Source organism: Stegastes partitus, unplaced genomic scaffold (assembly GCF_000690725.1).
Source record: "Stegastes partitus isolate 25-593 unplaced genomic scaffold, Stegastes_partitus-1.0.2 Scaffold0, whole genome shotgun sequence".
In the NCBI taxonomy this organism is placed as follows: domain Eukaryota; kingdom Metazoa; phylum Chordata; class Actinopteri; family Pomacentridae; genus Stegastes; species Stegastes partitus.
Genome location: NW_007577731.1, coordinates 445,526 through 469,549, shown reverse-complemented (window position 1 = coordinate 469,549; position 24,024 = coordinate 445,526). Strand labels below are relative to the sequence as shown.

The following is a 24,024-nucleotide window of genomic DNA, read 5'->3' as shown; positions in this document are numbered from 1 at the left end:
CATTAGCTCCACAATGCTCGGCACAATGCTGCTCTGTGGCACTCACACCGTGTCCTGGGGGGTGGAGCTGGGCTGTTTAGATTGAGGAATGCCATAAAAGTGCCTACGGGGGGGAGAGGAGGGAAAGAAAAATGCCTTTAGAATGTGTAATCTGGCTGTAGATAAGACAACAAGTTGCCCATGGCGAGGCTCTCTTTCATCCGTCCAAACCCCCCCGACCCGGCCCGGCCCGGCCCGAGAAGCTGCACATTTACAAGCAGATTCATCACTTATCTCTTAAAGCTCTTATCCAGGAGTCGTGGTGCACGCTCTCCTGCTCCTTTATCTCCATTTGACCCTGGGCTTGGAGCCGGCCGGGGGCGTGAAAGTCAGCTTGACCTCTCGGGTTGATGTGGTGGTGGTTGGGGGGGGGGGCCTCGAGCACACAAACACAGAAAAGAGCAGCTAAAGCTTCACTTCAGCGCTCCTGAAGCATCCTCACCACGTTCTCCTTCCTTCTTTCTAACAGCTTGGATGCAACATTTCTCTGATTGCTGGCTGGGAAGACAAAGGGCAGGCGGGAGACGGCCTCGCTCGCATTTGTTTTGCGGGGCTTCGGGGTAGTCCGGGGCGGGTTTCGGAGGCCTCGGGGTCACGCTCTCTGCATCTCCGAGGAACGACATCCTCCACATTCCCGCTGCGTGTGTGTTTGCGTGCACGCTGCCCCGCGCAACCCACTCTCTTTGCTCTTTGACTCCGATGGCCATATAAGGCAGCCGGCGCCATGGTAACCACAGGGCTTGAATAGCAGTGTCAAATCCCTGGGAGCACACACATAGGCTGCCCCCTCCCCCTCTGCATACACTCCTGCCTCCCTCCCTCGCTCACTCGCTCTGCTTTGCTTGATCTCTCTCTCAAACACACAAACAGGCTGGAGGAGGAAGAAGAGGAAGAAGGCGAGCAGAGAGCACCGGCCATTTCCTTCAATCCTAATCTGATTTGGTGGAAGCCGGAGAGAGAGAGCGAGAGAGAGAGGGGGAAGAGGAGCTCCCATCTCCAGCCTCCCCCCTTCCTCCTCCTCCTCCTCTTGTTCAGCCATAGGGAAAGGCTGCACACACACACGCACACACACACACACACATACACACACGCACACACACACACACAGGGCTAGGCCGCGAGTCATTAGTTCTTGGTGGGCAAGCACTGACAAAAGGCTGCAGGGGAGAAGCCACCACAGGAACCACGGAGGGCCGAGCAGCCGGACGCTCTGCTGCTTTTTGTTGTTGTTGTTGTAAGGAAGCAGCAGCTCAGAGGATCCAGTCAGAACCGAGCACTCGAGAAGCTACAACGAGGAGCAGAGAGAGAGAGAGAGAGAGAGAGAGAGCACTTCCTCGTGTGGAGGATCTGCTCCACGTCGCCTCGTCGGCTGCTGCAGCTGCAGCTGGCGTCGCCTCCAAACACATGAAAGTGATGTTGTTGATCTGGAATATCTTCATCATGGCTCACGCCGCCGCCGCTGAGAGGATTACAGCAGAGTAGAGGGGGGAGCTGCACTCTGCATGGAAGGAAGAGGAGAAAGAGATTTCTACACATTATCGTGAAGGTAAGCATCGTTTGTACGAGCCGTGCAGCCACACGGCGCCTCATAGAGGGGGAATAGCTGCAGACAGATTCAGTGTGAGGGCTGCTTTAAGAGGGGCGGTCAGATCCTCTCCAGGCATGTGCTAAGGCGAGCTGCACCGAGCTCCTTTTTCAGCCATTACTGCCAGAGTGAAGCAGCAGCAGCAGCAGCAGCATGGAGGGACAGACCTCAGCTCATGTCAGTCTGATTCTGTGTGTTTGACTCGTTGTCTCCTGTGAAAGGTTCTCAGAGCGTGAAGCCGCTCGACCGTCTCAGGAAGAGCTCCAGAGAAAGAAAGGAAGGAAGGACAGCACACGGAGGAGCTACGAACCGGACGGGGGGACAAGAAAAGAGGAAAAAAAGGAAATCACCAGGCAAGCAAAACTAAAAGTTGCCAGAGAGACTGTTTCCAGGTCATAGTGGAGGGGGAGGAGACTGGCTCAGGGCTTTCTCTGCTCCTCTCACTGACATCTCAGCTCAGCCTGGAGCTTCTCATTTTTATTTTTTAATTTGAGGGTAAAAATAAGACACTGATGAGAGCAGCAGCGAGCAGGAAACCCTGATTCTCTCCCGCTGAAGGAGCCAGTCTGGACTGTTTTCTCTCTCTTTTGATATTTATGGTACCTTGACAGCAACCAGAGACCTTCTGGCTGCTCGTCCCATTTCCTTCTGCGGGGGTTCGGTAACCAAGCGATGGCCATGGTGAGTGGGGGCTGGGGAGATCCCAACGGGGGCACCAACGGGCTGGGGGACAAGGGCTACCTGCGGGGGGAGGAGGAGGACGGCTCTCCGCAGGCGGGAGGCAGCGACATGGAAGCCGGGGACGACGACAAGGCCTGCGTGGTGGACTGCGTGGTGTGCGGGGACAAGTCCAGCGGGAAGCACTACGGCGTGTTCACGTGCGAGGGCTGCAAGAGCTTCTTCAAGCGCAGCGTCCGACGCAACCTGAACTACACTTGCAGGTCAGACACAGAGAGGGGGGGAGAGGTGCATCATGGGTAATGTTGTTGTTTTTGTTCATGTGATTAAAAAACTGGAGCGCGTGCTGTTGTGGGGTTTACGCGCAGAGTCACGTGACTGTGATGGAGCTGATGGACCTCAGCAGCCACGAGACGCTGCTGTGAGTCATGAGGTGTAGTCTGGCGTCTGCTGCACGTTCACGTATGGCTGCTTCCTGTCCGCATGCAGGCTGCGCGTCCAGGGAGGTCGTTAGGCATCTTATTTCTATATGAGGATCAGTTTTTACTAACTGACGGTGTTCAGCAGCTGTTACAGACGATTTTTCAAAAGAAAACTGTCAAATATTTCCTAATTCGAGCTCCTCAAATTAGATAATGTTCCGCTTATTGTTGTCTTTTTGGACATTAGATTAAGTATCAGCGCGTGAACAGAATAAGTTGACATCAGACACATGGCTGCTGCTGATTCACCAACATGCAGCTCTGACAGCAAGGCTTCTGTGTTCAGGGAGGTTATTAAACATTGTTCACAAATAATCATCATTTATTTATATATGAGGCTAATTTGTTGTTAATTATAAAACAAAAACTGTCAAATATTTTCTAATTCAAGCTTCTCAAATGTGAGAATTTTCAGTTTGTCTTTTTGGACATTAAATTAAATATTAGTGCTTTCAGTAAACAATATGTTTACATCAGACACATGGCAGCATGTACCAACAAACATATATATTTATTAATTATTGAAGGGACAGACACAATGTTCAGCAACTATTTCAGACAAATCTTCAAACAAAAATTGTCAAATATTTTCATATCAAGCTTCTCAGATGAGATAACTTTCTGCTTATTTTGTCACAGCTCAGATGACCAATATTTAATCAAATCTATATAAATGTATTTACTTTTTAGTGGAGGGACAGACAATAGGCAGCAAATGTTTGTGTGAATTTGATAAACAAAAAAATATCAAACATTTTCTAATTCCAGCGTCCTGAATGGCAAAAATATTTTGTTGTTTTGGATATAAACTGAAACATCAGTACGTTTTAGTTTCCTAAAACAAAATCGTATCAACAGAAAACAGTCAGCGAATGTTTGAGAATTAGTTTTAGATCAAAAACATCAAATATTTTTTAAATTCCAGTTGACCTCCCCGGTCCATGTTCTCACATGTGAGAACTTCTGGTTTTCTTTGTCTTTTTGGATATGACCTTAAATGTTGGCACATTTTTGGAGTCGTGAGACAAATTAAGAAAACAGGATGTGTTTGCATGGGACATGTGGCTGCTGTCTCTCCCATGGTTACCTCTGACAACAAATAAAGTAAACATATCGTAAAATATATATTAAAAGACATTTTTCTAACACTATCTATCTATCTATCTATCTATCTATCTATCTATCTATCTATCTATCTATCTATCTATCTATCTATCTATCTATCGATCGATCTGTCTATCGATCTATTTAATTGTGACCATTTGTCTCTAGATTTCAAGTTCAAGCTGCCAGTAATGTCCACCAAAATGATTTACAGATTCATTTTTTTCTCTTGTACATATTTTTAAAATATTTATTTTAAATCAGTTTTGTCGTATGTCAATTTCTGCTGCAACAGTTTATCGGATGGCTTTAAATTGTTCGTTTAAAAAAAAGCCAACAAAGTAATTATAACTTAACAAATGTAAACTTAGAGCTTGAAAAAATGGCTGAAACTTTCCAGAAGTCCTTCTTGTGTCGATCCACTTGTTGATGAATCGGTTCGTCATTCTGTTTGAGTCGAATGAGAACCAATGAGTTTGCTGTGAAGTCCACATATGATCAGCTGAGATGTGATTGAAACTTATACAACCATCTGCTCCGTAAGTGTGATATTGTCACCCGCAGCTTTGTGGAAAACTGATTTCATGATGCAGTATTAATGCCGAGTGTCGCCGGCATCAGGCTGCAGACGCTCATCCAGTCTGTGAGCAGCTTCTTATGTGTATCAAACTGTTTTTAAATGGATGATGATGATTTTACATCACTGAACAGCTGTCGGGGAGGAGGGATTACTTCTGCATTTGTCATTAAGTTTGAATTGTTTTTTTATAATCTGAAACCAGATTAAAGTCGTCGTGTGACAGCTGCATCACATCTCCCTGCTGCTGCATCAGTGCAGCTCACAACTCCTCTGTGTGTGTTTCATGGATGAACAGTGACTCACATTCTTGTTTGTTGTTGCCCTCAGGTCCAACAGAGAGTGTCAGATTGACCAGCACCACAGGAACCAGTGCCAGTACTGTCGCCTGAAGAAGTGCTTCCGCGTCGGCATGCGTAAAGAAGGTATCTGGCTGGTTCCGTGGATCCGTTCCCGTTAACTCTGGGAGAGCAGTGCCTACAGGACGTGTTAGGACTGTAAACGGGCAACACTAAAATATTAATTTGAAAACAGGAAGTAGCTTCTTGAGCCTCAGAGAGTCTCCTCATCACTCCCATCAGCTGCTTTCAGAAGAAAAGGAGCATCAATCAGGCTGTAGTAGTAGTTTGTGGTTATCTGGCCTCCTCCGCTCCGTAGCACCGAGGAAACGCCACACATGGCTGTGGAGGCCCGAGCATGGCTGAGCTAGCCGTGCGTGTCAGCTCAGTGCCATGTGCTAAGTGGTTTAATCTAGTGCCTGCGTAAGAGTGACTGAGTGGGATACAGTGCTAAGACACCTGCGTCCCAGAGCCTTAAGCCTCCGGCTGAAGCTGCACAAACCTTCTGACTTGTTGGCTCCATCAGCAAGAATCCAATATGGGGATTTCTCCTTAAGTGGTGGAGCTCGGGTGAGGCATCGGCGAATGTCACTCTGGCCAATAAACGGCAAACGGACGCCTGGACACAAAATGTTTAAAGCCCCTCAACACTGAAGCTGTAAAAATGTATATTTGATCTTATTTTGATAGGAGCTGGGAGGCTGTCAACATCCTCCCTGAGCTGCTTTTTCCTGATACTCACAGATCATAAAACATGCTAATGAGACACGTTACGAGTCCCTGCAGGGACATTCACTTTGCTCCACGGGGAGGTCAGAGGTCAGATTTAGCTACTGAGCAGCATTCCTGTGTCTGAGTCAGAGCTTCGCTGAAGGACAGATGCTTCCTACATGGATTCAAATCCCCACATGAATGAGTTTCTCTTCAGTAATCTGCCCCTTCTGTCTCAGTTTTGGCAGTGATGCCGTCTGTCTGGAGACTTCCTTCACACCAAGCGAAGTCTGACAGGATGCTCTGGAGTGTAGAAACAAGCTTCAGTGTGTTTGGAGGTGGTGATGAGCCAAAAAACATGGCAACGCAGTGTCGTCATTCTCCTCCACAATTAATGTTTTTTAAAGATTTTGATGGAATTTCTGGTCTGGACGTCTCTATTTCTGTAGACGACCTTCATTTAGCATGATGAGCATGAGAACATTTTTCACGCTCTTGTTGAGGAATCAGTCTGGCTTCGATTGTGCCTCCGTTTAATCTTGAAGAATAGAGTCCTAATTGGGTCAGGCCCGTTTGCTGATGATCTGACATGCACCGCTGGCTGAAGTCAGTTTTAACTTTTCTTCCTCTCGGTTTTCTTTCTTCTCCAAATCCCCTCCCTCGCCTCCCCTCGTCCTTCACACTGTCCTCCTCTCCTCTCCCCTCCTCTCCTCCCCATCGTCCCCCAACCAAACTACAGCAGTTCAACGCGGTCGCATCCCCCCTCAGCCGAGCCTCAGCCCCTCCATCACGCCCATAGGTGGCGCCAGCGGCCTGGGAGGCGGCGAGTTTTACAACAACAACAACGGAGGAAGCGGCGGAGGCCAGCCGGTGTCGGAGCTCATCTCCCAGCTGCTGCGAGCTGAGCCTTATCCCAGCAGCCGCTACGGACACCAGTACAACCAGCAGGCCGGTCCGGACAACGCCATGGGCATCGACAACATCTGTGAATTGGCTGCACGGCTGCTCTTCAGCACAGTGGAGTGGGCCAGAAACATCCCGTACTTCCCAGAGTTGCCTGTGTCGGACCAGGTCAGTGAATCAAATCACATTAAAGAGGTTTGTTTCTGCAGGATTCTGCCTCATCAGATGACCTTCCAGCTCATCATAACAGAGATGTTGAACAGTCATGTGTACATCCACCATAAATATAGCATGAATGCAGTGAGCATTAAAGTTGCATGAAGCAGCGCGGGCGATCCGATTAACACGCTAACACACCCACAGGTGGCCCTGCTGAGGCTGAGCTGGAGCGAGCTCTTCATCCTCAATGCGGCCCAGTCGGCGCTGCCGCTCCACATGGCGCCCCTGCTGGCCGCGGCCGGCTTCCACTCGTCGCCCATGTCGGCGGAGCGCGTGGTGTCCTTCATGGACCAGGTGAGGGTGTTCCAGGACCAGGTGGACAAGCTGACCCGGCTGCAGGTGGACTCCGCTGAGTACAGCTGTCTGAAGGCCATCGCACTGTTCTCACCAGGTGACTGCTGTAACACCACAACATGACACAAGACTTTTAGTAGAGACTCAGTGGACCCAGATAACCACAGGATGGTAGACGTCTGGTCCACGGAGGCTGAGATGCCTTCACTGTTACCTGGTCCTACATTTCCCTGATTGGTAAACGTCACTAATGACATCATCAGATGTATTTGCCCCTACTGGGGGCTGGACACCGAGGTGAGATCACTGTGCTAGTGAGGTTTGCTTAGATTAAAGTTTTCAGCGTCATAGAGGTGGCTCTCTTTTAACCTGCTGCATCGCCATGGTAACTGATGCTGAGGGAACCTGGTCCAGCAGCAGCTCTTCTCCTGACCAGACTCTCCACATACTGAGGTTACATCTGCAAACCTATTGAGCTGCACATTGGTATTCCCGCTGAATGAAGCCGTGCAGTTACAGGACGCAAACTGTACGTGTTGCCATGGAAACCTACATGCATTCAGCTGTTTTATTCTTCATCAGGATCCCATCAGCTCCCACAGAGTGGTAGCTTGTCATCCTGGGGTCCCAGGGTGAAAATCAAAAATACAATTCACTAAACATTAAAAATACATCATAAATATCAAACATTTGATTTATATTTCAACCCGATACAGAGCAGCAGATGGGTTATAATAAACTGTAAATATAACACCAATACAGAGGAAGAATGCTCACGTGTTCTGTGCCAGTCGTCCCTTCATTAAAACACCCTGCTGGATATGTTTAGTGTCTGTGATCTGTACAGACAGTGAGCTCCAGGCTTCTGCTCCTCTCTAAACAGCAGCTCTTTTCATGAAGGTGGTTTTGGTCCTGGATAGGACCAAAGTACTGGAGGTCACTGAATGAGACACATAAATGTGACCAAACTCACTCAATAAGAGTGTTTCAGTTAAAAATCTGGGCTCTCTCTTTCCCAACATCAGAACATCAGAGGACCGGCTTGTAGTTCAGCCTCTGCTGTGAGCTGATGAGGTGCGTCTACACCTCTGTTACTGCGGCTCGTAGAACACAGAGCAGCAAACTGATTAGTCCATTCATCACAGAGAATATTTTATCAATACCAATAATTTTAAAGTGATTTCCACGAACACTTCATTAGAGGACACTGTCAGACCTAAATGTCTGGTTTAAATGAGGTTCAAGAGCTCTCATATGCATTTAGCGATAAGCAGCTCCATCCAGAGCGCTAAAATAAATACCATCTTCACGTGATGAACAGTTTTCTGCCAGCGTTCCCGCCTCGCGTCATTTACTGTGATGGGGCTTTATGCCGTAATAAATGTTTATGTTCCTCATAGCTCTCCATCATAACGACCTGTTGCGCTGTACTGGAGGCAGCATTTGTTTTGTGTGAAAGAGTCACATGATGCTTCAGACGCCGCCGCTATGGGAGCGCGCTCGGTCTGATGAACACACTCTGAGAGTTGATAACCACCATCGTGACTCTTGTTATCGCTCATTTTTAGGACTTTTGGTTTTGTTAAACTGGTTTAAGAAAGAAAGTCTGGCTATACTGAGCTTTAGTTCACCGCTCAGAGACACAGAGGAAACTTTCCAGCTGTTTCCACTGCCTCAGGAAGACTTAAATAGAGATAACAGTGATTAAATAGGCTTAATATTAAGTCCAAACGCACACGACCAGACAACAATAGAAACCTGCTGACAGCCTGAAGACAGCTCAAACAGAATGTAGGAAGGTGCCGACTATGGCGCCCTCTTCTGGCTAATGAAGGAAGATGCAGTGATGTCGTATGTGCTGTGTAATTAGTGGCACCTTTAATCATTACGCAGCAGCACGGTGCGCTATACGACCCAATCCTTACATTACTGGCTGCCCTAAAGAAACTCCTGAGTGTGAGTGTCACCTTTGGAAGCACAGCGTTTCCAATAGTACGTTAATGAGATTTAAGAGTGTAAACGATGTGCTTGTCCCAGTGCAGGCATATGATCAGCAGCTATATTTGTGCGTGCTCCCCTCGGGGCCGTTTTATCACATTGTTTGCTGGGATTTCAACCTTCCTCTCGGCTCATCACGACTCTTTATGTAACCTGCCCACACTATTAAGTAACTGCCTCCTCCTCCTCCCTCCCTCCCAGATGCCTGTGGTCTGACAGACCCAGTCCACGTGGAGTCTCTGCAGGAGAAGGCTCAGGTGGCTCTGACGGAGTACGAGAGGATGCAGTACCCAAGTCAGCCTCAGCGCTTCGGCCGGCTGCTCCTACGCCTGCCGGCCCTGCGCGCCGTCCCTGCCAACCTCATCTCGCAGCTCTTCTTCATGCGCCTGGTAGGAAAGACCCCCATCGAGACGCTGATCCGTGACATGCAGCTCTCCGGAAGCTCCATCAGCTGGCCGTATGTCCCAGGACAGTAGCTCCCCGACGGGCGAGGTCTCCGTCTGGGATTAGTGACGACAAGCGCCCACAGGAAACCTCCTGACTCATCACTATCCATCTGTGTGGTTATCAAACTGCAGTGCCAGCTGGCCGTCATATGTACTGTACTGTAACCGCTCAATTCCCCTCCATGCAACCGAGCCCTCGTTCTCCACGCGGGCCTCCAGAGAAGCGAGCGCCAGGCTGGAGCTGAATTGTTGCCAGCGCAGTTCGTTCTGGTGCCAGATCTCAGGCCAGAGACCAGCTCTTCACGCTGGGCTCCGATATGGCCGCCACAGCCAGTCATGTACCACCCACATACCCACCGAGTGACTAAACACACCACAGCTCCATGTAGAGGGCAGCAGCACCCCGCTACACAGAAAACTGTCCTGCACTGACAGGCAGGGGAACCGGTTCTCCCACACTGGGCTCATTTTCCATGGCTCACCATTTGTGATACAGCGACCTTTTCAAGCGATGATGATGATGATGATGATGATGATACAGCATCATGATGACAGTGGATCTAATTAAACAGGCTGAAAGCCGCGGGCCTCGTCGTCGAAGGGAAACTCCAGAATCAGGAGAGAAGCCGAGGAGCAGCTCGACATGGAAATAAAACCAAGGGAAACTCACCAAAGTCTATCACGTCATCCTCAGAGGTGGTTTTTAAATAGAATTATTAGAGATGAACGGACTCTCGAGTGCATTTAGATTCATTCACAGGGCTCACGGTCGCTGGAGATTTAAAAAAAGAAAAGAAAAAAAAAAGCCACACTTACATAAGAACGGACTAATACCTCACTAGACATCAGAATGCTTTAGTCTGATATTTCCTAAACACGAACCTCTGTAAATGTTGTTCACCAGAAACCGCCTTCTTTTTGACAACTGCCTTGTTCTTCAGTATGGATTTGGGACAAATACAAGTCTTATGTGCATCTCCAGCATTTGTCTTGTATCTTTTGAAAAGAAAAACCCCCAAAGTGATTTTCAGTTGTCTGTTTGAATATATGAGTTTTGACTGAGCGGAAAAATTTGAAAAAGGCGCGTTTGGCTTTGTTTGGATCCAGCTTTTTTTAATCGAGAGATAGCAGCCTACGAGAAATAAAGAGAAATACTAAGAGTTAGCTGGACAGATGTAGCTGGTGACCAGAGTTTATAACCAACACTACCAGTTCAACACCAGTTCGTTAGGTTCTGAGATAACCATCTCTTATTGAAGTGTACATATATATTGAGGCCAACTTTGTCTTTTTGCATGTTCAGATGTTGTTTTGGATCTCTGCTAAGTTGTTTCCTTCTTTTACATTCTGTAATTCAAGGTTCATTTAAACATTAAAGTATTGCTTTCACTGGTAGCTCTGAAAGGTTTTTTTTCTTATTCCTACCTACATAAATTTACATGAGAATACCTCCGTCATCTCTTCAGATGTCAAGACAGAAGTTTAATGCCATTACAGCTGATAGGAGGCAGAGCTGAGCGAGTCTCTGCTGCTGTGGACGATGTGAGACGAAGTTAACGGGTGAGAATCTGGTGGACGGGCGGCACCAGGAGGAGCTTCGATGCCAAAACATCACACTATGTGACCATTACAGGAAGACGGGTCCACTGGCTTCACCTCACACAGATTTTCAAGAGGCGGGTTTACAAAACCGCATGTATTTTAAAGGAAACAATAAAACGTATTTCAGCATTTACAGACGGGATAAGTCGTAACTCTGCTTCTTGATCTACCGCCGGCCTCGTGGAGGTTATTCTACTCACAACCACGTTGTAGAGGGACAAAAAAACAGAAAAAAACTAAATATACTTTTAATGTTTTCTTATGTTTGTGTTTCTGAGTTCTTAAGGTTTTAAATCTCGTGTGTATGGAGACGTTATTAAAAGAATCAAAAGACGACGATGTGTCTTCTGTTATGTTTGTTTTTGTTTTTCAAAGTACGTGAAAAAGTGTAATCTGTATGAAGAATGCCAAATAAACACTGCGACATGAACCACCAACGCACACGTGTATTCATGGAAATAAAACAGGAGTTTAACTGTTCATTTATTGACATCAAGTTTGCTTGTCTTCCATTCAGTCACATTATTCTCATATAAAAACAGATGTTAGCTCCCAGAACAACAACATCCTGGAACAATTATGTTCAATTTAAATTGTGAGTCAAAGAAAAAGTTAGATCTTTAACTATATATCACAAATATATACATACAAACTGCCTGACAGTTCACTTCATACTAAGATAACCTGGAGTAGAACGTAGAAGTCGCTCTGCTCCAACAGCAGTAAGATGTTAATGTTAGGAAACAGCTGAGGTTTTAAAGGTCCCAGTGAGGCTCACGTTCAACCTGATTAACTAACACAGACCTTGGTCGTAGATTTTCACCAGACGTTTGATGTGGAAAAGTTTTTGCCGAAGTTCTTTGCACTGCTTCTTCTTTGCTTGATAGTCAGCCGTCTAGTGAAACAGAGATTTACAGCCGTTAAACAATCACCATCAGGAACAGCGGCGCCGCTAGCTTCATGCTTTGGGGAAATGACTTCATTCAGAGCAGGAATTTCCTACATTTTCAGCCCCGAGCTAACTAACGGGCCGAGTCAGACGCAGGCACGACAGAACACAACCGCAGTATTATCTGATAGTATTATAATAAAATAGAGCAGCAGCAGAATACGTCAGGGTCATTTTCATGTGCACACTGTGGTACTACTCATGTACTAATCATCATGTTTTTAATCTAATGCAACACTTATGACTGAAATGATTTAATTTGCTTTTAACATTAGCCACGTTAGCCGCACTAACACGCATCAACGCTAAGTATTTTCCTATTGTTGGGGTAGTAATGCCATCAAAAATAAAAACACTCCACTGGCTCTTTAGTGATCAGATGCTGGGAGTGCCTGAAGACTGTTGTGTTCACTCTTGCAGCCAACAGTAGAATATTTGGTGTTTTTGTTCGAGATATTTTAGCGTTAGCAGCTTACAAGGTAAATACACCGGGTGGACTGAGAGCCAGTGCAGAAGACCTCACCTGGAAGCAGTAGGATGAGACCAGGTCTAAGCTGGAGGACTATTAGCTCCTGAGCTGGAACGCTAGTAGCTTAGCTACTGACCTGTAGAGCTGGGAGGCCCACCTGTTGAGCTCCAGCAGCAGGAACATTCTTCCTCATAGATGAACAGCTTTTACTTTACCTCCAAGTTTAGAACAACCACAAAACTCAAATAACTACCTGCCACCATATGGGGCCTTTAAAGATACCGCTGGAATCAGGAGACTGTTAGCTTAGCTTAGCATAAAGACTGGAAACAGGCAGAAGCAGTTAGCTCTGCTCTGTCTGGTATGAAACACGAGGAAATGTCGTGTTTAACATCAAACCAGTTGTACGTTGAGCATTTTAGTGTAAATTTAAATTTAATGAGGCCGATACGTAGCAACTGACTGATTACAGGCATTCAGCGCACCTGGCTGAGAAATGATACCTTTGGGCCAAAGGTTTCCTCCTGCTAGTCATCTTTATGCTAAGCTAAGCTACACGCTTAGTTTAGTGCAGGAATGCGAGCAGTTGAAATCTAAAACTCTGCTTTTCTCAGCTGGAAGTACAATAATTACATCAGACTAGTTCATATTATGACGCCATGGGTTTTATTGCACTCACCTTTTTGAGGTCCTTCAGTCGGTTGTACTCGTCTGCCACACCCTGAAAACAGAGAAACACATTTTCTCACTGGAGTTTGACGACTTTATGTCATAAATTATTTTATAAAATTGTGAAATTGTACTGCAAGATTATACAGTACAGAACATATTCAATCCTAATGGAAAGAAAAAGAATTCAACCTGTGTTTAAAATCGGAGCTACAGTGAGATAGAGGCCTCGTTTACGCTGTAGTGGAATGAGTGTGCATACAAACTGGTGATGAAAACTATTAAAAAGGCAAATTAGAAAAGTAATAAAACCATTAGGAATAAATAGAGCAATTAAGATGTCACACAAAACGAATCCACGGAAACAGGAGCAGCTGGAGGTGAGACGAGGAGGAATTAAAAACCTAAACTACTCTGAGCATGAAACCGAGTTCAGTTTGTTCTGCGTGTTACTGCAGACTGCAGGTGTACAGTCAGTAAAAACACCTGCGATGCCGTCCAATGCATTAAACGTGAGCCTCCATACGAGTTAAACACACACGAACACGACTGGACTCTGGCTCGGCTCATCCTCACCACCTTGTGTCTATGTTCAGTTCACTGCAGATGACCTTATCCATGACTACATACTCTCTCCTGGCAGTCTACCGTCATGTTTTCCGCCCGGCTCCCTCCTGTTCCTTCCTCTACCTGGTACTTCATGGAGCCTTCGTCCAATGTGTCCAGCTCCCGGCTCAGCTTGTGCATCTGGTCGCTGATGTCGTCCATTTCGGTGCAGAGGCTCTTGTAGCGCGACAGGTCCGAGTCGAACTCCTTCTTGTACCTGTGACGCTGCTCGTCTGAAATGATTTCTGGATAAAGCCTGAATACACAAATGATCATTACAGCTTTTAGTGAGCCACATACTACGAGAAAGAGCTTTTTTTTTTTTTATCGGCATCTCTACCAATAATAAATAAAAATCATTACAACAGTTCAAGACAGAAGCGTTCCTCAGCAGGATTTATTTTATTATTACCTGAATAAACTGCAGCTGATCAGAGAAAAAAAAGGCTTCCTCTAATATTGGGCTTAAATGTTTAAATTGGGCACAACCAGGTGGTTTTAAAAACCGACGCTGCAGCTTATTTTTCCTGCTTAGTCATCATCTACACAGATATTCAACATTCTACCTCCTTGTATAATTAAGATGACGTCGGGACACTTTAAGGGGAGGCAGAGCTTCTGGACCAGCAGGCAGACTCCACAGCTCTACAGTGAAACTCATTTAAACAAGTCTTCTGCACGTCTATTAAACAGCTTAAAGAAGCGACTGCACTGCATTTCACAGCCACAGTCTGTGTTTTCCTGATTTATTTACCCTGATCTGTTTTCTTTCATTATGTACCTGCCCCTGTGTATGAAATGCATACCAACACACTCCCTCAGTATTACCTGTACAGGTAACCCGTGTGGTCCCGGTCCAGCTCGTTGCCGGTGTCTCCTGTGGTGTACCCGGTTTCGTACTGGGACTCGACCATCACCTGAGTGGTGGGTAAAGCTTCTCTGCCCTTCCTCGGTTCCTTCTTCATGCAGTAAGGCGGAGGCTTCCTGGCGCTGTCGGCCTCGTCCGACGAGCTGCTGGAGCAGACTGCTGCTCTGGTGTTCTGGTACAGAGGCTCGGTGCCGCGGCCGTTACTGTTGTCTGCAGGGAAGCTGTGGAGGAACAACACACAGGTATTAGATTATTTAAGTACATGACAGGTTGATGACTAGTCGGTGAAATGTTCATCATGTTGACCGTCTGTCATCACCCTGAGTCGGCCGTGAGAGGCTCCGGCCGCTCTACAGAGGATAAAGTGGTGCATAGATAATGGATGGATGGATGGATGGATGTTAGCCTGCAAACAGCTGCTAGTTAGCACTAAACACACATGATCCTGACGGGAATGTTTGTAGGTATTTGGTCAGACAACAATAAACTGGGCAAATGCAAAGTTGAATCTCTAAAACAAATCTCTGGGGAATCACCAGAGTGACAACAAATCCTCCTGAATGGACACCAATGACTGAACCAACATTTTGAAACTAGGTGTGTAAAATGCTAGACTTCCTGCAATGAAGACCAGAACCAGAACCCTCTGATATGATTCAAACTGAGAAGATCCAGACGTGAGGCCTTGGTCTGTCTCCTCACAAGCTTCAGGATCGACACACGCTTTGCTCACATGTTGTTTTTCTGTTTCCAGCTCAGACCGCCGTCCTGCGTCACGGCGCCATCAGCTGCGACTCACCTGTTACTCTTCTGATGTCCGTCACCGTGGATGCTGACTGCTCCGTTGCCGTAGGAGACCACGCTGTTCCCCGCCCTCAGGTTCGGCGCCGCTCTCTCCGACACGACGACCGTTGGCGCCTGCTGGGTGCTGCGAGCTTCTCCGACGTGATTCACCTGAAACGGCACCAGAAGAGTCGGATCATGAACCAGATCCTGTTTGATGGTGTTTTAATGTGGAGACAGAAACCCAAACAGTGGGATCTCTGTGTGTTCAGCGTCATAATACAGACGAGGTGGTCCTCACTAGGAGTCAGATGTGTTTTTCATGCTGGTAGGAGAAGCTCTGGATCTGTCACATGAGCAGTGGAGTGAGGAGCTGCAGAGTTCTGAACAGCTCGCTGCGTTCACAAACACTTGGCTGAGAGAAGCTGTGTCGCTGCCAGACGTGTATGCATGTAGTAGGACAAACACACACACACACACACGCAGCAGCCTTGGCCTCAGCGTGACACAGTGTGAAAGCTCGAACATCCATCAGCCCCAGAGAGCACCAGTCCTGTCCTCCAGGCTTCTGCGTCACCTCGAATGCTCTCTGTTCAACAACGAACCAATTAATTACAAGGAAACGCACTAACATACATCTCTCAATTGCATCCGACGTGACATTAAAGCGTGTGCACATCATGACCAGCACGCTGAGCAGACCGAGGCGGGAGTGAAATCAATCGCTTATCAAACAGAACATTTCAGCAGCTGCAGTGTAAAATCCGCTGAAAGTGCAGAAAAAGGTTCTGAAATCCAGCAAGAAAGCACCTCGAATGAAACAAAAGAACCCGAGACCGTGAACCTGCATCACGCCGCGTGTAATCTGCTGTCATACGCTGCCATGCATCATTAATGACTTCTAGTCTTTGACCTATTTCTGGATCACAGTCACACAGGATGAGGATCCAGCGAGCTGATGTCTGAATGAGGCAGACGGTGAAACAGATCTCATTAACGTGGAGTCGCAGGACCATCGTCTGCGTGGAAAGCTGCAGGGAGTAGGATCCGATCCGCTGCAGCACGGAGGCGCCGCGACCGCTTCAGCTGTTGGTCATGTTCTGGGCTTTTCAGTAAACTGAAATCTGGGTCGTATTCAGGGCTGCAACTAAAGATTGTTCTGATTACTGCCCATACATGTGCACATATTTCTATTCTGTAGTTTATAAAAGGTCAACAATTGTCAAAAACCTCCATCACAGAACAACAAACCAGGAAAAGATGACTCAAAACTTTCATTTACAGTCACTTTTTTTAAAAAACTGACAGACATGTTGCCGTTAGCTTGATGTTTTTTCTCTTCATCATCAATTTGACCTTTTTTTTTTCACTAATAACATAAAATGAAATAAATCTCTCATCTCGAGCTGCACACTTCATCCCATCCTGCTGATAATCTGAGTTCTGCTGGTGCTAATCCATATTTACTGGGTTTCCTGTTGAACACAAGCAACATGCAGCTCTCAGAAACAGCACAGAGTTTGCTTTTATTCTACTTTTTCCTACATTCTTCTCTCAATTATCACTTTTCCAGTTAAACAACGAAGCAGCACCAGAACACGGGGAGCGACTCCTGAGCCAGGAGTCCAGTCTGCAGCAGTGTGCAGTAGCAGCAGCCCTTCACAGACTGAATCATTTAGTGCCACCACGCTCTGGAGGGATTCACACAGCAACACAGAGCAACTCAACCCTTTTTATACATTATACATGTCACATACATTATATATGCCTCCCTGCAAGGCGAGCGTCTTCGCTGCGATGCCAGAGCGCCCCAGAACAGGCCCTGCATCTCGATGAAGCGCCGCAGTTCTGCAGCGATCGGTAGAATGTGGGCCAAGGCCTCGCTGGTGAACCCAGTGTGTTTCTTTCCTTTCCAAAATGAGTCACGGTGGACACGATGCATTCATAGCACGCCACTACTCTAATAGATTAATCACTGCTAAACACCACATGAGGCGACCGCTGAGCGGTACAAACAGCGCCGGGCTTCGAGGCAGCACCAGTACTTGCTAGCTGCTGCACAACTGACGCTCCAGAACGCTGACACTCTAGCAGGACGTTCAGGCTGAGAGGGCACCAGGAATGTCTGCTAAGTGTTGGTTTTTTCTTGTGTATTGCTAATTTCTTTGGGAATCCAAAAAAACAAACGAAACAACCGGAGAGGCTCAATCTCATAGTCAGAGAGCAAGTGGACAAACAGTCTTTGTGAGGAGCAGAGGAGGTGAACAGATGGTATCTGCACGGAGGAGAAGGAGTGATGATCAAGGTACCACCTGACCAGCATTGAGCACTGCAATGACCATCAGGTGTCCTCCAGCAGCCAAAAGCAATGAGTCAAAACAAGCAGTGATACTTCAGAAGATGTGGCCTCCACAGTCACTGGACAGAAACTGTCCTGGTGAGGACACCTGGGATCTGTCTGCGTGGAGTCTCCATGTTCTCCCCGTGCAGCGTGGGTTCTCTCCGGGTTCTCCAGCTTCCTCCCATAGTCCAGAAACATGCTGAGGTTAATTGGTGATTCTAAATTGTCCGTAGGTGTGAATGTGAGTGTGCTTGGTTGTCTGTCTTTAAGTGTAGCCCTGTGATAGACTGGTTACCTGTCCAGGTGAACCTGCCTGTCACACATGGATGGTTTGGGATGAGTTGAACTGCAGTGTGAAGGAAAAGCAGCTCAACACATGTGTGAATCCTTAACCGCTGTTGGAAAAGCTCCGACCTCATGAAGCCGGTTGCTTGTTATCAAAGCAAAAGTTGGCGACTATGAAGACTTTATCCTCCAGAGGACTGAGCCAACAGAAAGTTTGACTGTTTACCACCTTCAGAGCAGCCATTGAATGCACCATTATGAACAGATGAAACATGCATATGCTAACAAACACAACCCGAAGATTAATTTCACCTTCTTTTCCATCCCTCTTCCAGGTGAACTTGCATCAACATCCACTAAGCCATGTACGAGCCTCGGTACTACGACCGCCCCCCCAGTGTACAGCCCACCTTACAGCACCACCTCCCACAACTTCTATCCCCCGAGAAGCGTCCGGTCCCCCCAGAGCCAGTATGTCCCCTACACATATATTTACTCCATAAATTAAAATGTGTCAAAGTTCTGACGTCTTCAGTTGTTTAAAAAACTGTAGAAAACAGTAGAAACACGGAAAACGCCTTGAATGAGCTGCTGTGTGTCGTCACTAAACTGCTGCTTTAAAATGTTCTGTTCATAAAACCATCACTCACAAAACTCAACGATTTTGTTAATACGAGGCCCCGGCTTGTTCAGGAATGAACTTGTTACTGCCGACTTCTTGTCCTGTTTCACTGGATGATAAGTTACACTGATAAGCCACATCATTAAAACCACTGACAGGAGAAGTGAAGAACATCGATCCTCTCATTCCGATGTGATGTTCTGCTGGGAAACCTCGAGTCCTGGATGTTCCTTTGACACGGACCACCCACCCACAGACCTCTGCATAGCAACAGCACTGTGTTGGTATTCCACAACACCAGAACATTTGAGACACAAAGACTTCTGCTGGGATGGACGACATTCAACATCTTGTGTGTGAAGAGTTCCTCTTATCGGATGCTGTGCTGTTCTGATGTTTGGGGCTAATCATATAGAGGTCAACGCCAGTAAAACAAAAAACACACCTAACTGATATGCAGTCACGTTTTCAAAGGGAGGTTTGTTAATTGCTATATTTGTTGAAATATATGATTCAATGTGCCTTAAATCTGCAGCAAAACACAGACTTTGTAAGCAAACATTTTGGCAGCTGAAAGTACGTCCAAACTTTCCACATTTCTAAGACATATTTATTCAACAATGTTCATTTACAACATACACATGAATCAGTCCGTCCTTGAACAGAGGTTGAGCAGGAAATGTGATGATGTCTGTTCTGACAAACTGAGGTCTAAACCGTGAAGTGAATGACTGTACAGGCGTCTCCTGGCTGGTTCGTATAACGCCACCTGACTGTCAGAGTGTCTGTGCAGCTCTTATCGCTGCTCTGGTTAATCATCAGTCAGAGTGAAACCTGGGTGTGCCCCAGACAAACACCAGCGTTCTCTGAGTCAACATCGGCAGGTAATGTGAGTTTGTGAAACTCAATGGTCGCTATGATAGAAGCGGACGGTGTGTTTATATGAACCCTGAGGACTCAACACAAGCAGTAACGTCACTTTTGTTTCATTTTCTGGCTGGAAAAAAAAAACAGGAATGAAAATAAACCACCGTGGACTCGTTACGCTCGACATCCACCTTCGTCCTCTGTTGAAATACCACGAACAAATGAATATTCAACACATGACTCACCCAGTCCTGTACGTCCTGGCTCTCCGACGGCCTGACCAGCGGCTCGTCCCAGTAGATGTTCGCTTTTCCGTGGCGCCAGATCTTGCTGCGGGTCTTGTAGGCATAGTAAGCAGCGAGGGACAAGGCCAACACCACCAACAGACCCAACACGAACGCCACCGCCTGAGGACATGCAGCGAATTATAGATTGAAATGAAAATAAAATAGAATGGATTTAAGCAGATTAAAGCTGAGTTTTTCCCTCTGACCTCCTCGGGGTCCATGTAGCAGTAGTGGTGCAGGTATTGATTGTACATGGGGAACCCTCCAGGAAAACCGGCCCCCGCGCTGGCGCTGAAGCTGGGGCTGCCCTGGATGTTCTGACACATCATCAGCATGGGGTTGTACAACATACTCTGCGAGCTCTGAGACATCGGGTTCACCCCGATCACAAAGATGATGTCGATGATGCCCTGAAAGCCAAACCAGAGGCACATTTAATCCCCGTAATGATTTTATGCACAAGAAATGTTGTGCTGGGGGGTCCATCCAGCTCACAACTAATCAATACGTGTTCATCAACAGTGGATCACAGGTAATGTGGAAGGAGTCCATTATATTGATGATCCCTCAGATGGTTATCATCTGAATCCCTGTGAGCTCTACTGGTCAAACAGTTTGTTGTGAAAAAGGTCTAAAACCTACCGGATGCTACCTGCCCAACACCAGAGAGCCGACAGCCACGGCAAACCGTCTGCTAACAGATCTGTTGTGTTTGCATGTGACATGTCAGGTGAGTAGGAGACCACGGTACAGAACTCAAAAAATGGATCTCAGCCACCTAAAAAATGCCCATTTAAAAAAATCCCTCTCAGTTTGAGTGTAGGTATTTCTATTTCACTACTTCATCTTAGCGTCAGACAGCCCTTTCTGATGAGGAACTTTGACGGTTGTGTCCCTCTTTGCTCTTTTCAAACCCACCAGACGGTCCAAAGTGACACAACAGAACTTCTGCATTTTGCAAGAATAAAATGCAGTTTTTGTCAGTGGTTTGGTGGCTTTGAAGAAAGTTCTGTAGTGGCTGCAGTTCACCATTGGACAGGACAGTCTGATGGCAGTAAATCTGACATAGACTTCAACTGACATTGACTTTTTTTTAGGTTGGCCCCTTTTTAAGGTGGCTTAAATACATTTCATAGCTTAACTGCTTATCCTGCTCCCCCCACCATGATGCCTCCTGTTACAAAAGGACAATAAATTCTAATAACTTGTTTAACTGTAAACTAAATTGTATAATTCATCCCACTCTCACCCAACCGGTCGAGGCAGATGGCCGTCCTTCCCTGAGCCTGGTTCTGTCGGAGGTTTTTTTTCCCCTGTGGGGGTTTTCGGTTCCTTCCCACTGTTGCGGACTGCTTACGGACTGCTGAAGCTTATAGGGAATCCAAATGTTTTGGATTGTTGGGTGTTTCTGTCTCTGCCTTTGTGAAGCGCTATGAGATGATTGTTGTTGTAAACATGCGCTATACAAATAAAATTGAATTGAATTGAATTGAACTGTGGAGGTAAATTCTGACCCTTTTTCACAATGCAGGAACCCGGAGCAGGTGGCACAAACATGAGAACGGCCTCCTGACCAGCTCTTTTAGCACTTGTGTTTCCATTGTAGTTCAGGATCCAATCAAAATAACAACAATTTGTAGTTACTGTGCGTAACTCCTTTTTCATTAGCACATAGGAAATAGAAAAATCTAGGGTTTATTATGCTAGCCTATATGGCAACCTTTACATCACTGATGGCGATGTTAGGGAGGGGACGACTACAAAGTGGTCCAGAGTTTGCCCAGTCAGTACCAAGACTTGCACAGCAGGGCTGCTCAAGAGGACCTACCCTGGAACAGGTACTTTTTCACTCCTCTAAAACAGCCGTTATCAGTTCTTGTGGTCAGAACATGCACAAAGTTTTGGGCTGCCTTAAAACAGCTCACAAGTTCCTGCAGTGGAAAAAAGCCTATTAAGGGTGACAGTTAGGGGAGGGGACAGAGTCAGTACTAACACCAGTGCTCCTGTCTGCCTCTTTAAAGTGGGGGAGCACCCAACACCCATCTACCGTAAGTAACACACTGACTCTGGACAAGTACCTCAAACTACCCAAGTCCAAGTTAACCCACCTATCCCTGTCCTTTAACTGACAGATGATACCACAATGTAAGATCATCAGAATTATATTTACTCACCTGAAGGACGGCTAAGATGATATCACAGATGAAGACAGCGAGGTAAAACTTGCATCCCCGCATGACCCGCGACCGAGAGAAACTCCCCACCAGGAACCCCAGCGAGACCAGGAAGTTGATGGCCGCCATGGAAATCATTGCTGCCTTGGCTGACTGCGGCGTCATGTACGAGCCGCCGTAGCCATAGCTGCCTCCATAATATCCAGACCCCACCCCACTGACACCTCCTGCATCCGCAACACCGTAGCCCCCGTACCCAAATCCATTCATGTCCCACACCAAGGTCGAAGCCACAAGGGCGAAGATGAGGAAGCACATGAGCACCGTGGCTCCTTGGAAGGTTTTGACGAAGCCAGGAGGCGAGAACCAGCGGTAGAAGTGTTGAGGCCTCTCCTCGGCGTAGTAGGAGTCCGGAGGGTGGTTGTAGGTGTAGGGGACATACTGGCTCTGGGGGGACCGGACGCTTCTCGGGGGATAGAAGTTGTGGGAGGTGGTGCTGTAAGGTGGGCTGTACACGGGGGGGCGGTCGTAGTACCGAGGCTCGTACATGGCTTAGTGGATGTTGATGCAAGTTCACCTGGAAGAGGGATGGAAAAGAAGGTGAAATTAATCTTCGGGTTGTGTTTGTTAGCATATGCATGTTTCATCTGTTCATAATGGTGCATTCAATGGCTGCTCTGAAGGTGGTAAACAGTCAAACTTTCTGTTGGCTCAGTCCTCTGGAGGATAAAATGCCCTCCAAAGTCCTGTTCCTGGTCCTGTCAGAGCTGTTGTTGATGTGATAGGACTAGATTTTAGTTTGGAGGACTTTCTCTTGCTGCGCCACATGCACCTCTCTGCCCTTCCTTCACCTCAGCTCATCCCTGAACCGTCCTCTCCGGTATCGGGCGACCCACACTTCATCGCTCCAGAGGAACTCAACCCAACGGACTTCAATAATTCAGACAGACAGCAGATAAGAGGCGAGCCGGGGCAGCCATGCGTGGTGTTTACTGCCGGGGGGGGGAAGTCGAGTTGCCCCCTGTGCTGCGTCTGCACCGAGTTACCTGTGTGCACCTGCTGGGTGTCGCTGAGGGAGAAGGGAAGCTGAAATACAAGGCCGGCCAGGCGTAGCAGAACAGTTTGGGCTTCTTCTTTTGGATCAATAGTGTCGTTAATATTTAAAGTTTGCTCTCAGAAAAGAAGAAAACCAACAAAACTAATTCCTCAGGTCCTTTTACTTCATACAGGGACACATGAAAAGAAGTTGATTCCACTTCAGCCTCAAGTATTTTCCTGTCCACTTTACATTCCAGCTCTGAGCTCTGCCCACTTCAGTTTCCACAGGTACAAATGAACTGTCAGTCATTCTTACATGCTTTAAGTTCCATTCTTAAACATTCAACACGTCAAACAGGTGAATTAAACACTTAATTACAGGGATTATTCCTTTAAATGTGCATAACTTCAGTCGTTACCAACAGGAGCCTTCAGATGTCACACAACTCACCGGCCACTATGGAGAACCTTCCTCAGCTCCGTCCAGCTGAGCGACACTCATGTCTGTTTTTTTTGTTTTTTTTTCTGTCTGTTTTATAGCTCAGCAACCGTCGCAAACTTCGTCATTTTCTACCGAGTAAAACTGTAAACGAAACCCACGGAGCGGTGTGAGTCACGGTGGGAGCTTCTGCGTGTCTCAGCGGGGACACAGTTCATCCACAGACTGAACGAAGCGACCCACGGATCCCACTTGTCCTGTGATCATTAACAGGCTCATGAAATATTAAAGCAGCCTGTTCTCCGTTCGGTCCTCATGACAGCATCAGATACGGTGTGGTTTAGTTTTATTATTACTAGTTTTTATCACAGTGTCAAAATGTATTGTTACGCTTTAGGAAAGAAAGAAAATAAATACTTAATAAAAATTATTTATTTATTTATTTATTTTACGCTGACATCAGTGTTTTCAAGTTAGTACAACTTTTTATGGAATTATGTTCAACCAACAAACTACACTGAGTTCAAGGAATCCTTCTTCAATCAAAGGTATTTTTATTTATCACCCAGTTAAAGGTTTTATGTTGGTTATTCATGAATAATTCCCATAAAACTCATAAATAAATAATTTAATTTAAAAGGATTTGAATGG

General features: G+C 46.6%; 2 protein-coding genes across 3 annotated transcripts; one reads left to right on the top strand and one right to left on the bottom strand.

Annotated features, from left to right (window-relative positions):
• Window positions 1–1,121: 1,121 nt before the first annotated feature.
• Window positions 1,122–11,403, top strand: nr2f6a (nuclear receptor subfamily 2, group F, member 6a). 2 transcript variants are annotated; one of them, XM_008304466.1, is made up of 6 exons: window positions 1,122–1,585; window positions 1,846–2,565; window positions 4,796–4,890; window positions 6,257–6,585; window positions 6,781–7,027; window positions 9,130–11,403. In XM_008304466.1, the coding sequence occupies exons 2-6, from the start codon at window positions 2,297–2,299 to the stop codon at window positions 9,402–9,404; spliced, it is 1,215 nt and encodes a 404-aa protein (XP_008302688.1). In that variant the 5' UTR covers window positions 1,122–1,585; window positions 1,846–2,296; the 3' UTR covers window positions 9,405–11,403. The 2 variants fall into 2 exon arrangements, with proteins under 2 accessions (XP_008302688.1, XP_008301972.1); XM_008303750.1 differs by having other exon boundaries at window positions 6,254–6,585.
• Window positions 10,866–22,445, bottom strand: LOC103367668 (occludin-like). The gene is made up of 9 exons (XM_008295811.1): window positions 21,897–22,445; window positions 19,929–20,132; window positions 19,681–19,842; window positions 15,337–15,491; window positions 14,498–14,758; window positions 13,754–13,925; window positions 13,074–13,115; window positions 11,781–11,871; window positions 10,866–10,969 (listed from the first exon to the last, which is right to left on the bottom strand). The coding sequence occupies exons 1-9, from the start codon at window positions 22,443–22,445 to the stop codon at window positions 10,866–10,868; spliced, it is 1,740 nt and encodes a 579-aa protein (XP_008294033.1).
• Between the last annotated feature and the right edge of the window lie 1,579 nt (window positions 22,446–24,024).